General features: G+C 36.4%; 2 protein-coding genes across 3 annotated transcripts; one reads left to right on the forward strand and one right to left on the reverse strand.

Annotated features, from left to right (window-relative positions):
- Nucleotides 1-1,364: 1,364 nt before the first annotated feature.
- Nucleotides 1,365-6,294, reverse strand: LOC103982740 (uncharacterized). The gene is made up of 3 exons (XM_009399742.3): nucleotides 6,019-6,294; nucleotides 3,440-3,494; nucleotides 1,365-1,922 (listed from the first exon to the last, which is right to left on the reverse strand). Exons 1-3 carry the CDS (start codon nucleotides 6,208-6,210, stop codon nucleotides 1,510-1,512), a joined length of 660 nt encoding a protein of 219 aa, XP_009398017.2. The 5' UTR covers nucleotides 6,211-6,294; the 3' UTR covers nucleotides 1,365-1,509.
- A 927-nt stretch (nucleotides 6,295-7,221) lies between these two features.
- LOC135611016 (heavy metal-associated isoprenylated plant protein 39-like) lies at nucleotides 7,222-8,542 on the forward strand. 2 transcript variants are annotated; one of them, XM_065106234.1, is made up of 3 exons: nucleotides 7,222-7,532; nucleotides 7,617-7,695; nucleotides 8,274-8,542. In XM_065106234.1, the coding sequence occupies exons 1-3, from the start codon at nucleotides 7,524-7,526 to the stop codon at nucleotides 8,441-8,443; spliced, it is 258 nt and encodes an 85-aa protein (XP_064962306.1). In that variant the 5' UTR covers nucleotides 7,222-7,523; the 3' UTR covers nucleotides 8,444-8,542. The 2 variants fall into 2 exon arrangements, with proteins under 2 accessions (XP_064962306.1, XP_064962305.1); XM_065106233.1 differs by having other exon boundaries at nucleotides 7,235-7,532; nucleotides 7,614-7,695.
- Nucleotides 8,543-12,242: the final 3,700 nt, after the last annotated feature.

The raw sequence follows: 12,242 nt of genomic DNA on the forward strand, positions 1-12,242 counted from the left end.
TATGATTAGCCTGTTTTCTTTCATATATTCTTACCCTAAATTTTCAAGGATTTTACTCTTACCCATTACTTCAGTGAAGCCTACTGTTTATTTGAGGAACCACAGGAGCTGTCTGATCCAAGGCAGAATTTAATGAGTGAAATCCAAGTTACTCGCAGGAACAAATATTTGGGACCTTTGCTTCGTATACTGTGTTGTCTTTGGCTGAATATATTGACATGTCAACCTTTTAACCAGATCTAGGCAAGTTTATCAACATCCAGTCTGTAGTGTTTGTTACATGGCGTAGAATGATCCAAAAACTCAGTTACGGAAAATTTATACTTGTGCGGTGAAAAAATCTTTGAGCAAATTTAGTTGGAGGAGATAAATTTCAGAATGGTGAGAAGTAGGGATCATTATGGGGTGAGGGGGAATCCCTAATGGGGTGGAGGGTGAAGAATCTATGCGTTTTTCATATCCTTCTAATTTTTTTTAAAAATAAAACTATTATCAAATCTAATTAATAATATTAAAATTTATATATTTTAAACAGAACTAAATGAAAGCATATGCAAAACGATCGATAGAGGTTGCGATGACTGATGAGGTGAGGTTGTGGGATGGGCAAGGACATTTGTAAATGCGACTAGGAGGTTGGCGGCTATAATGAAGAGGGAAAATCAAGGAATGATATGGGAAAAATGTGAGGCGAGGGGGTAGGCTAACAAGAGCTATGATGGTTGACAAGGTAAGATGAGCGAGCAATACCGTGACGATTGATGAGGCAAGAAAGACAAGATGAAAATGAAGTTCGATCGGAAAAAGACATGAGGGGAGGTAACGAAAAATGTAACAACTAATGAGGCAAGATCGTGACATGGGCAAAGATGATTACGATGAGAGAGCATAAGTACTATAATGAAAGGGGAAGCCGAGAAGAGAGAGAAGGGAGAAAGGAGAAAGGAACGTGCAACCAAAAAAAAAAAAAAAAAAGAGAGAGAGAAAAAGAGATTGATTATGATAAATTATCGTCGCTGTTGGAAGGTAAATATGGAAGGAATGCTTTGTCTTCGTTTCTTCGTTCCCCATCCAATCCAACGAGGTAAAGCAGCGAATAATAATTTTGGACAGTAATGGCATTGCCTTGATAACAAGTACAATAGGGTACCTACAGAGCACCATCACACTACACCAATTATTCCAGTATTTTGCCGATAATGGAAAGCAATCATTTGAGTTGAAGACTGATAACAAGTTGAGTAACGAGTGACAACAAAGAAAAGGAAGCATTTAATAGGAGATCGTATGGGTAAAAACAGGAAAAATTTTACCTGTTTTGTGAATATCTAAATCATTGCTCTGTAACTGATGATCTACAAGTATTAATGGAAAACCCAACCACATTAATTTTTGGCCATGCAAAAATATCTCTGACAGGAGAATTTGACCTTCTAGGAACATAAAAGTCAGTTGAACAATTGTCTTACTATCTCATCATTGGTCCTTTTCAGATACAAACAAAAACAATCACTCGGCAGCTCTGCGTGCCAGCACACTTGCTTTTGTAACCCCATAATAGACTGGTTCGCTTCCTGGGTAAACAAGAAAATTCCAACCGAGTTTGGATCCACCAATCACATAGGTTCCTTGAAATGCTTCGTCAAGTTGCTTCGCCTTTTCCTTTATTTCTGGAGCTGTTGTCCCCTGAAAACTGTCTGATATGCTTGTGGCTTTCTCAGGTTGAGATGCTTTTTCGGGAGCAGTCGGGAAATCACCAGCTTGAGGATGTGCATTCGGTGTTACGTTCTCTGGGGGCTTCTCCAATGGTTCTTCATTCTCGACTTTCAAAGAATGTACTGCCTCAGATGGTTTCTTACACTTCTCGCATGAGGTCACATCACCCCTCAGCTTCTGGGTCAATTCTAGCACTGTCTTCATCTCTAAACAAAATTATAACGATAATAGTAACCCACATAAGACTATAGAATACAAACATTAGACAATAACCTGCAATTTCATACACGGAAGTTAAGCATGGCATTAGTTATCTGTAAAATTATGTTTGCTAGTTGTGCACGAAAGACAAGTTCAAGCACCCTGCTTTGATAAGAAATACAAAAAGTGAATTAAGCAAACAGACAAGATGACTATCTGATGAAAGACCAGTGCGATATTTTATGATAGGCTATGTAACATGCTATATCAGGAAGAGGGAACCAACTATCTGTAATATAATAAAAATGCCGCTTAAAGCATTGTGAATGCTTTATTAGTTGGATAGTCATGATGCATGACTCTACATTAGCACGATGGGGCATGGTGGTGCCCTCAGCAGCACAAGTTAATTATGAAAGAATTGTATTCAGCAATGTTGGTTCAATTTTACAATTGAGAATATAATGAACACAAGTTTCTGTGGAACTTTTTGCAGTTCTTAATGGCAGAGTATTCGAGATCAATCCAGATAACTGGAAATACTTGTAGAAAGTTTTAATCCAGATTCCAGATAATGAATAGAAATAGCTCATTTACTAATTCTTCACAGTCGTGTCTTCTGCATTTGATGTTTTGATGTCAACTTAAGAGTTATCTTCCTCTGTACAATCACTTAAAATTTCATATATATTAGTATCTGATATGGACTAGAAGTCAATGTGAAAAAAAGAAAAAAAAAAAAAAAAACAGAAGAAGAGAACAACAAATACATCCTAGGGCTCAATAAATTTCTGCGAAAAACATGATCATAAATAAAAAGATGAAGCATCAATTTGTGTCTGGAGTCATACCAAATGCAGCAAGGAAAAAATCACCACCTATTCCTATATTACAAGTTTCCTCTTGAAATTTAGATTTCTAAATGGTCCTCTGTTTTCACATACCACGTTTTGTACTTGTATAGTTTTATTATTGTTAATAACATTTAGTAACCAGAATCCTGGATTTGGCAAATTTATATAAATATGCATAGCAAAAATAGCATGTCTGTAACAACTGAGTATCTTTCTCTTTGATTCATATAACATGCAATTTCTCTTCCAGCATTCATTTTTCGTTAGTCCTGACTGAAATTCCTCGTGACTATAACTTGAAGGAGAATATAATTCCTCGTCACTATAACTATAACATAGTTAAAGAATAATTCCTTTAACTTGAAGGAGAATATAACGTACAGAAGGAACAAGATCTTTCTCCTTATATGCATGGGAAGCTCCTATGTGCACGACAAGTTATCTACACTGAACGAGAAAGAAACAGAGATAGCATATTAGAGTCCTAATTCACACTTTAATAAACTGAACTGGTAATGGCGAATTGTGTTCTTGTAATAAATTACGTAGCCATGTCATGACTCATAGCAAACATAGTTTGGATCAAATAAATAGATTGGAGCAAAAAGGTTCACTACATGATAAGTACATGATCATGCTACATAAGAGCATAGATATCCAGAACTTACGATTTTGAAGATCATGAGCCACTTTGCTGCTCCGAAAATCCGGTGTACGAAGAACCTTTAAACCACATCAAGAAGCATTTGAAAGTAATTCACAGGATTTGGAATAAAATGTTTCCAGCACCTAAATTTGCATTTGGAATAAAATCTTAATGCCTATATTCAGATAACAAAGTTCAGTGACATAAATCCTTTCACCTTTGACTGTTAGCCATTAAATAATAGAACATGATCTTCTGATTATATTATTCTTTATAACGTGTAAATGCTCTTCTTGAATGTGTAGTTTCTGTGACTTGACTTCGCAATCTGATTTCCTCATCCACATGTAGCTTTGTTCTACAATGATACAGTATATTGTTTCAAACAAGATTTAAAATCTCAATCCAGTCCTGGTACCAGTTGGCAGTTGGATCAGTGTGATCGTAGAATTGATCAATTTATCAATATTCAGGACAAGTTGGCACTATCTGGATCTGAGAGAATGAAGGAGAAGAGAGGATGGAGAGGAGGAGGAGAAGAACAAGGTGAAGGGCAAGTTGTTTGTAGTACACTGTTTCAAAAAAGATTTAAAATCTCGATCCAGTCCTAGTACCAGTTGGCAGTTGGACCAGTGTGATTGTAGAATGAATCAATATATCAATATTCAGGACAAGTTAGCACTATCTGGATCTGAGAGAATGAAGGAGAAGAGAGGAGGGAGAGAAGGAGGAGAACAATGAGGTAAAGGAGGATGAGGAAGACGAGACCAGGGAATAGGCATACCACTAGGAGGCAAAGGAGTTGTACAAGGAAGAGGAAGAGGCAGAGGAGTGGAAAAGGAGATTGCTTGAGGGAGAGAGAGAGAAAGAGAGAGCTGTCAAAAGCTACCTCAGTACCTCTGGTTTTAACAATTAAAACGAAGCAGTAGGTTCGGCAACGCAACCATACCGTGAGCCCAGTAATGAATCAAAACCGGGCAAATATAGGTGGTCTGCAAACCGATTTACATTCAGACTGGTAAATACTGAAACCGGTAAGTCATGATAGGTTTTCAAACCTTAATGTCAATTTCAAGTCATGCTCACACATTTATGAGCACATGCCATTAAAATATAAAAGTTTCATGGGCCGTACCATGTTACCTTATCTGCAAGGATACAACTGCCTCTCCATCAGATTAAACTTTTTTCTTTTCAACTTCAAAGGGAATTTTTCATAACCATATCCCTTGAAAATTGACTAATTTCACTTCTCTCTTCAAACATTTAAATATGTTGTCTATCCTGCTAAAGCTCATGAACTCTCATAAATCATTTTTCAGTGGTAAATATAAAAGGTTCTTACCCTAGATTCTTTCATATATACCCCTATATAGGGTACCTATGTATATTCTCTAGATTTAAAACAACATACAATTTACTTTGACATTTCAAGTGGAAAATCAAATACTTTTAACATTTTTTGGAACAGAAATGAAAATTTTCAATAGGAGTAACCATATCATTTGTTCAGTGCAAAGGTCACACAGGAAGTCAAGTTGATGATGAGAAAATAATTACTAAAGTAAAGAATGAAATGCAGAATTATGCTGAAATCTGCTATAACTGAGAAAATTGCTCATGTTGTCTTTTTATAATTGCTATTAACTGTTGAAAGGTTTCCTTTTTGTTGCCCAAGGATCATCAATTTTATTACTCTCTCAGAATACTAGGCTTTATAATTCTTCAGTGGAGGAGCCTTATGCCTAACCAATGAAGAGACAGAATAATATTTCTCCGAATTTACAAATCGACAACTATAACAAGTATAAAACTGAACTTTTGAGACTGAAGATAAGTAATAAAGAAAATACAATAACAAGATTATTGGTCACAAGTATAAAGGAGCTGGCATGAAACTGGTCCTTCAAAGCAAAAGCAAAAGAGAGGAAAAAGAAAATGCTTCTATGTTAAACGTTTGGTCTAAAGGCAATTGATGGCTTCCGAACAAGTGATAAGTATGGGAGAAAAGAGTCTTTGACGTAAATGACCAAAACAAAACAAAAGAAACAAAAATAAAGAACACTTTTGATTATGTGAGATCCAACCGAAAGAGGCCTAATCATATGATATGTTATGGTAGTGACAAGATCCACACCGTGCCTAAGTTTAGGCGGTAGTTATGCACGTCCAATAGATTACTACCGTCGGCTTCAAGGTGGAAATGGTCATGGCATGCATAAATATTAATTTATTTGGTGCTTATTTTCCTATTAGATCACAAGGGAACTAAGCAATTAACATTGAACACTGTTCTAGGAGGAAGAGAAACTATCTGACAATATAGAACAGATTTGTACCATATTTCTCAAAAGGAAAAAAAAAAAAGGTTTAAATTTGAGGAAGTCAGTGAAACCAAGTTCAAACAAACTAGGAAACTAATCAAGCATGTCAAAAGATCTGTACGTCTGTCTATATGCTAGGAATGTGATCTAGGGTTTATAATTGCCAACAGAAAAATAAGATTTTTTTTACTCCGGAAGTGGAGGAAGAAGAAACCTAATGATCGACACAAAATCCAAGCTCTTTGGAGACAAACCAAGACGCAAGTCCCGGGATCACCTCGACAAACAGAGGGCGAAGGTTCTTGACCGCGAGGCGCAGCTTGTAGTAATCGGATTCCCGGAACTCAGCGGCGTTCAGCTTCCTCTTCTTGCTCCTGGCCTCGGGCGCCTCCGCCGCCGCCGCCGCCGCCTCCGGGGCCGGAACCGAGGGGGGTTGAGGAGCCGAAGGAGGAGGATTTGCTTCCTCCATTTTCTGGGAAAGAGGTCGCCGGGAAGCTGTTCGAGGAATCGAGTGAGAGAGGTTTCGACCGCGTCCGACGAAGGCGGGTTCTCCAAATAGTAAAGCCATGGATCGAGAGATAAGCCCAACAACGCTTTCATTATTGAGCCCGGTCCGGTCTAGCTCTGAATGGGTCGGGTTTGATTGCGTCGGAATCCAGATTCGAATTGAACCACAATAGGAACAGAATAATGTTTTCTATTAATTGCTTAGTAATTTCGCATATTCCACCTCAACATTACAATCATTTTATACATATTGCTTCTTAACCATTCAAACACATAATTTATCTTATAATTCTTTTAATCAAAATGACCTCTAGTGAATATTAACTGTATATTAATCAAATTCTTTAAAACATAGCATAGTAAATACTAGCAAACACAAGAAATCCAAAAAAATATCATATGAATACTATTCTATGGTATAGGAAGAGCCAATGATGCAATCTTAACTGTTGCTCTTTAGAAATTCAATGCATCGGAGGGATGGATTCATAGTGGTGATACCATCAAGACATGATGTGCCAGCCAAGGAAGGATCTTTAATTACTCCTAATCTTTGGCATTCGATCACATCAATCTGCACAAAGTGCCAAATGAACGAGGAAAACACAAAGAAACCAAACAAGTTATTTTTGTCATGGAGGAAGAAAAAAGCAAGATGAGATAAAGATGAGAGATTCTGGAAACTGGCTTCTCCATCCATATCATGGACCTCTATCAGATGGAATCTACATGGCGATCATCTTATTGATATCAAACAGCTGCTTGTCTACGAGCAATCCATTAAGATTCACAACAATAACCTGTTTCTGATCTCCATATGCCCATGAAGACTATGTGGCTATGTCCTTGATTTTGGTCAACAGTAAAAGTGAAGAGTTTAGAGAGAGATTTCAACGTCTGCTCTGACATTTTGTACGAATTGAGTGGCTTTTCTTGGACTAGAAAAAGAGAATCTTCACAGGTGGAGGCTGGGCAACGGGAAACCTCTGGAAGAGGTGTGAATTGGACTTTGAGAATGGACTTCTGTATCATATCATTCAGAAGTTGTGTGATGTGTTCCTGAGCAACCCCCACGACAATCCATGCTTGTCTGCATCCTCCAATGAGAAGATCCTACATGTCCAAGGAGATGTGGAATTACTGAGGGATGACAAAGGTCCTACCTGTTCAGCCTGAGCAGCAGAACCTCATCTCTTTATCAGGCGCAAGCATGCCGACTCCTTGTGCGTGCCGTGTGGACAAGTGTTCGAGAGAGTCGCAGACCTTCCTCTTCAGATGGCGCAGGTACTCATTTCTTCTCTGTTATACGTACTTCCAAAGCTTCTTGTATCTTATTGTCGAGTGGATCTGCTAATGTTTCTGCAGCAGAAGGTGGTGCTCAAGGTCTTGGCCATGACAGATGAGAGGGCAAAGCGAAAGGCCATGGAAGCTGTTGCTGATATCTATGGTACTTTCTTTCTAACTTGATGATCTTGTATCTGTTGCTCTCAACTTTTGTGGTAACTCTGATCAATGAAGAAGAAGAGTCTGTGATCTAACATACCTGCAGAACTCACTGATGAATGAAAGAAAGTTTTTTAGCATGTTAAAATTTTAGTGTGTTTTCGCAACTCAAAATTAATTGCTCTAAAATGGTAGTCATTTTGCTTCATCAGAAAGAGGACCATTGCATTTTTCCTTTTTTTTTTCCTCCTTTAAATTTATCTGCTAATGAATCAGCATAAAAAGAAACAAATACATATTGGGGCTGTAAAGTCTCATTCATAATAAACATGGTTGCTTGTCAGGTTGGATACTTCTTCAAGCACATGATTGATCAAATGCATTTAAATCTCTTTTGGTTTGTGTTATTATCATTTCACTCATATTCAGCATATTCACATCAACTAATCAATTGCTAATTTGCACAAAAATGAAGAGTGAGCTGTATGATATCAAGGAAAATTGCCTCATATAATTCTCAAGAAAACTTGGTGATTAGTAATAACATCTATCCTCAACATTTAAGTGTGTTTATGTGCTCAGGAATCGATTCAATAGCTGCAGACCTGAAAGAACAGAAGATGACCATTATTGGTGAGATGGACGCTGTAAAAATCGCCAACAAATTGAAGAAAATAGGAAAGGTTGATATAGTGTCAGTAGGACCAGCCAAAGAAGAGAAGAAAGAGGAGAAGAAAGAAGGGAAGAAATAGTTCAGTAGAAATCTCCTGCTCATACTAAACTGAGAACTGATTTTGTATTTTACTTTGGCAGCATCAATAAAATTTCAGAACATGTTTTACTGATCTAAATGTTATCAGTTTCATGCTCTTTCTTCCAATAAACAATAAAACTGTCTTGAGATTGATGTTTCAATTTACTAGCAACTGTGCACATTATCATATTGTGAGAAAAAGGAGCTTTCAGACAACCCTCACATAGTATATTAACTCAATGGATCTAAAAGCAAGACAGAGACAAGTTTATGTATTAGTTGAGTGCACGCTTGTTCAATTTCATCCCTTGAACAACATCATGAACAGTAGTTTGATATCCATTCCAATATTTAAACTGTAGTTTACATCAGCCAAATGTCAACATGTGCAGTTCCTTTTGTCTATAAATACAGGAGTAGATTTTATATCTTTTTATATGTTTACTACATTTCTTGAAATACAAATACAACAAGTTGAAAAGTTGAATGAAAAGAATTATGTATGTATACATCTCATCTGCATACATATGCATATATATTAAATTATCAGCAAAAACTATCAAGGGGGCTACTGCAGATCCATTGCTTTCTATCAGCTGGTCATATAAACATATATAATGCAATTGGTTCTTTTTTTACTTGGCATAACTTGGATGTAGAATATCTTTTTTTAATAGGGTAAAACATTAACCACGCCAATAAACATTATCCAAGTATTTGACTAAGGTATGGTTAACTTTATTATTGTAGATAAACCTCTTAAATCAAATGAATGAAACACATTAATATCCTTGGCCATAAACACTAGCTTGTGAGCCTCTGTTCTCTCAGATTTGCCTTCATTAGGAACTTAGCTAAGAACTGGAGATATAATGACAAATTAAATGCAACAAACCACTATACAATAAAGTTATTGAGTTATATCAAAGAATTAGTAATAAATAGCTAATAAACATAAATTAGTAGAAAGGAAGCACCAGTGCCCAGAAAAGAAGCATATAAAATTTCAAGCAAACTAAACATAAGACTCATCATCAACCATGTTCAGAGTCATAATATCTCAATAAGAGAAGCCATGACTTCATATATGCATCCATGGATTGTGCTAATTATGTTTTAATTATATCCAAGAACAAGTTATTGAATTACAAGCCCATTATTCCAATGAATTAATGTTATGCAAATTAATGTCATGAACTTTTTGTTATCAAAGGTGCGTGTGGATGTGTCAGACATTGTTGTCTTTACCTTGTCATTAATGGGCAAGCATAGAGTGTATTAGAAGGACATGACCAGTTTTGTCATGTCATCACCCACTATCTACCAAGGATCAGATTGGGGATGAAGAATGATGTGACAAAAGTAACCATAAATCTAAATTCGAATATGACATCAATCACCATCCAGTCAAATTGTAATTTACACTTGCAAAACTTCATGAAATCTAAAGTGCTCTGCTGACTTGTAATTGCACAATAGTTCTCACAATGTCAGAGACATTATACTTATATACACAACATTTGTAAAGCTTACATAAACATTCTTCTACTAGTTTTAGTTTAGCTTTTTCCCTTCATACTTTGTCAGCTGGCTTAATGATAAAGAGAGGACACCAGTAGAGCTTTGTTTTAGCTGGAAAGCAGAACACTGGGCAGCAGTACTAAGTTCAGTTGTTAATTTCAGAATATGAAGAATGAGTTCCACTTTATTTGATGGTTTCTTAGGAGAACTCTATGTATGTTTGACCATGTTGAAGATTATGGATGGGATTTCTACTTCGTAGAACCATAAAGATGAACTTGAACTGGGATTACTTGTCTGATTACTAGCCTTCTCTTTGTAGGGAAAAGAAAAATGTATGGGATTTCATGTTTGATTAGATGCTTCATCTATCATACTAACAACTTGAACTGTAACTCTTCTGATCATCATGAGGGGAGCACTTGGATTGGGTTTACATGCTCGAAACATGAATCAGAAGCCCCTTATTGTTAGAGTTCTTTCTGGGAAATTGGAAATGGTTGCTGATACTCTAAACATCCCTGGAAATCTTCAGCCCTCATGAATGCATCTGCTTCATTTGGCATGCTGATGGAGGAAGAACCTCACTAAGCCAAGTTGGATCTCTTTCTCCATCTGCAGATTTTCTTCTACTTGCATGGAGTGTAATGCCCTTAGTCAAGTCATTTAGAGATTAGTTGCTGCTGCTTTCTCTCTGCCTTTTGCTTCCCTCAACGAATGCTGGTCTGCTTGGCCTTTGGGCAGCTCAGTAGTCTCTCTCTCTCTCTCTCTCTCTCATGTGTTTCCCTATTCTCTTCTTAATTCACTGTTTCCCTCGAGTATACAAAGAGGAAAAATCTAGTTTTATTTCTTCTAATGAGAAGATACTGTCACCTCAACCATGGTTTTGCTATTTGCTATTTTGTAAGATTATGGAAACCTTTACAGTTCATTCACTGATCTGATGGTATAATAATTAATATTGATCAGAAAGAAAGGGGGAGAAGCACCCAAGAAAAAGAAAAGAAAAGAAACAATAGAAAATTAAAAGCCAAACACTTTGGTCCCTCAAGTATGCACTGCTTTTGATGAATCCATCTTAGCTGGAATAATTTACACAAATCCTTGTAGCTTTTGTGGTCAAAAATCTTGATTTTTTTTAAATTATAAGGGCCTTTTTGACCAAACATAATTATTTAATCTCCCTCATACTATTATAATATCTCATGCAACAAGAAATCTCCATTTCACTAAAGCAGCTTTAAAACATGTTCTTACATATCTGTCCCCAAAAAGTTTATAAATAGCATATTTACCCCTACAAATTTTACATATATAACACCACTAAGCATTGTTATAGTCACTAATTTATTTAAAATCTACCTATAAAAGTAAAATATTTAAATACTATTAATTCATTTTATTATAATAGAATTGTTTGTGTCAATTATAATTTTAATATCACTGCACATATTCAGATGTCAGTAAGAATTTCTAGTGATAAAAATGTTAGACATAGATTTAGAGGAATAAATATGAAAGTCATTGACTTCAGTGAGATGCATACACAATTTTATCATTTTTTTAATTCCCAAAATTATTTTCTAATTTCCATTCTTCAGTCTTTTTCCCTTTTCCTAAACATTTTCTCCTCTCCCTCTCTGTTTCTTTCTTTTTCCTAACATCACAGCTTGAAGCAGCTGACAATTCTGTGCATGATCAGATTCTATAGTGCAATCTTGATGAGCAGGGAATCTTGAACCTAACTCTTTGACCTGCGAAGCTTGGGGCACACTCAGGGAATAATGGCGATCAACAACCAACTGGTAGACACAGTGAATGAGCAACTTTAAGCCAATTACTAGCCTCAGCTGGAAGACAACTCGTACCTCACATTAAGCTCCAAGACTGCTCATCCACGAGGGATGGGGACAGCAAAGTAACAAAGATCACAGAGAGGACACAGCTGCTGAATCAAAACAAAAGCGAAAGGTGAGCTACCGACAGAGGGTTTCCTACCAGCATTATATTTCGTATCTAACAAAGCCACTCTTATGATTACTTTAAGATCCTTATATTCATCTTTCATGTCCAGATTGATTACCCCAGTCGTAAAGAATCAAGTACATCAAACACAGGAACAGCCATGAAGAACAGTTTTGGATGATTGTTAAGTGCAAATTTGGCGCTTTACCTTTGATCTAGAAATTACTTTCAATTTATATATATACCAATGGTCAAGACCTACCTCTGTAGATAATTCAAAAGGTGAATCATTGAAGCACGCAATGAGAAAC

Source organism: Musa acuminata, chromosome BXJ2-4 (genome assembly GCF_036884655.1).
Source record: "Musa acuminata AAA Group cultivar baxijiao chromosome BXJ2-4, Cavendish_Baxijiao_AAA, whole genome shotgun sequence".
Lineage (NCBI taxonomy): Eukaryota > Viridiplantae > Streptophyta > Magnoliopsida > Zingiberales > Musaceae > Musa > Musa acuminata.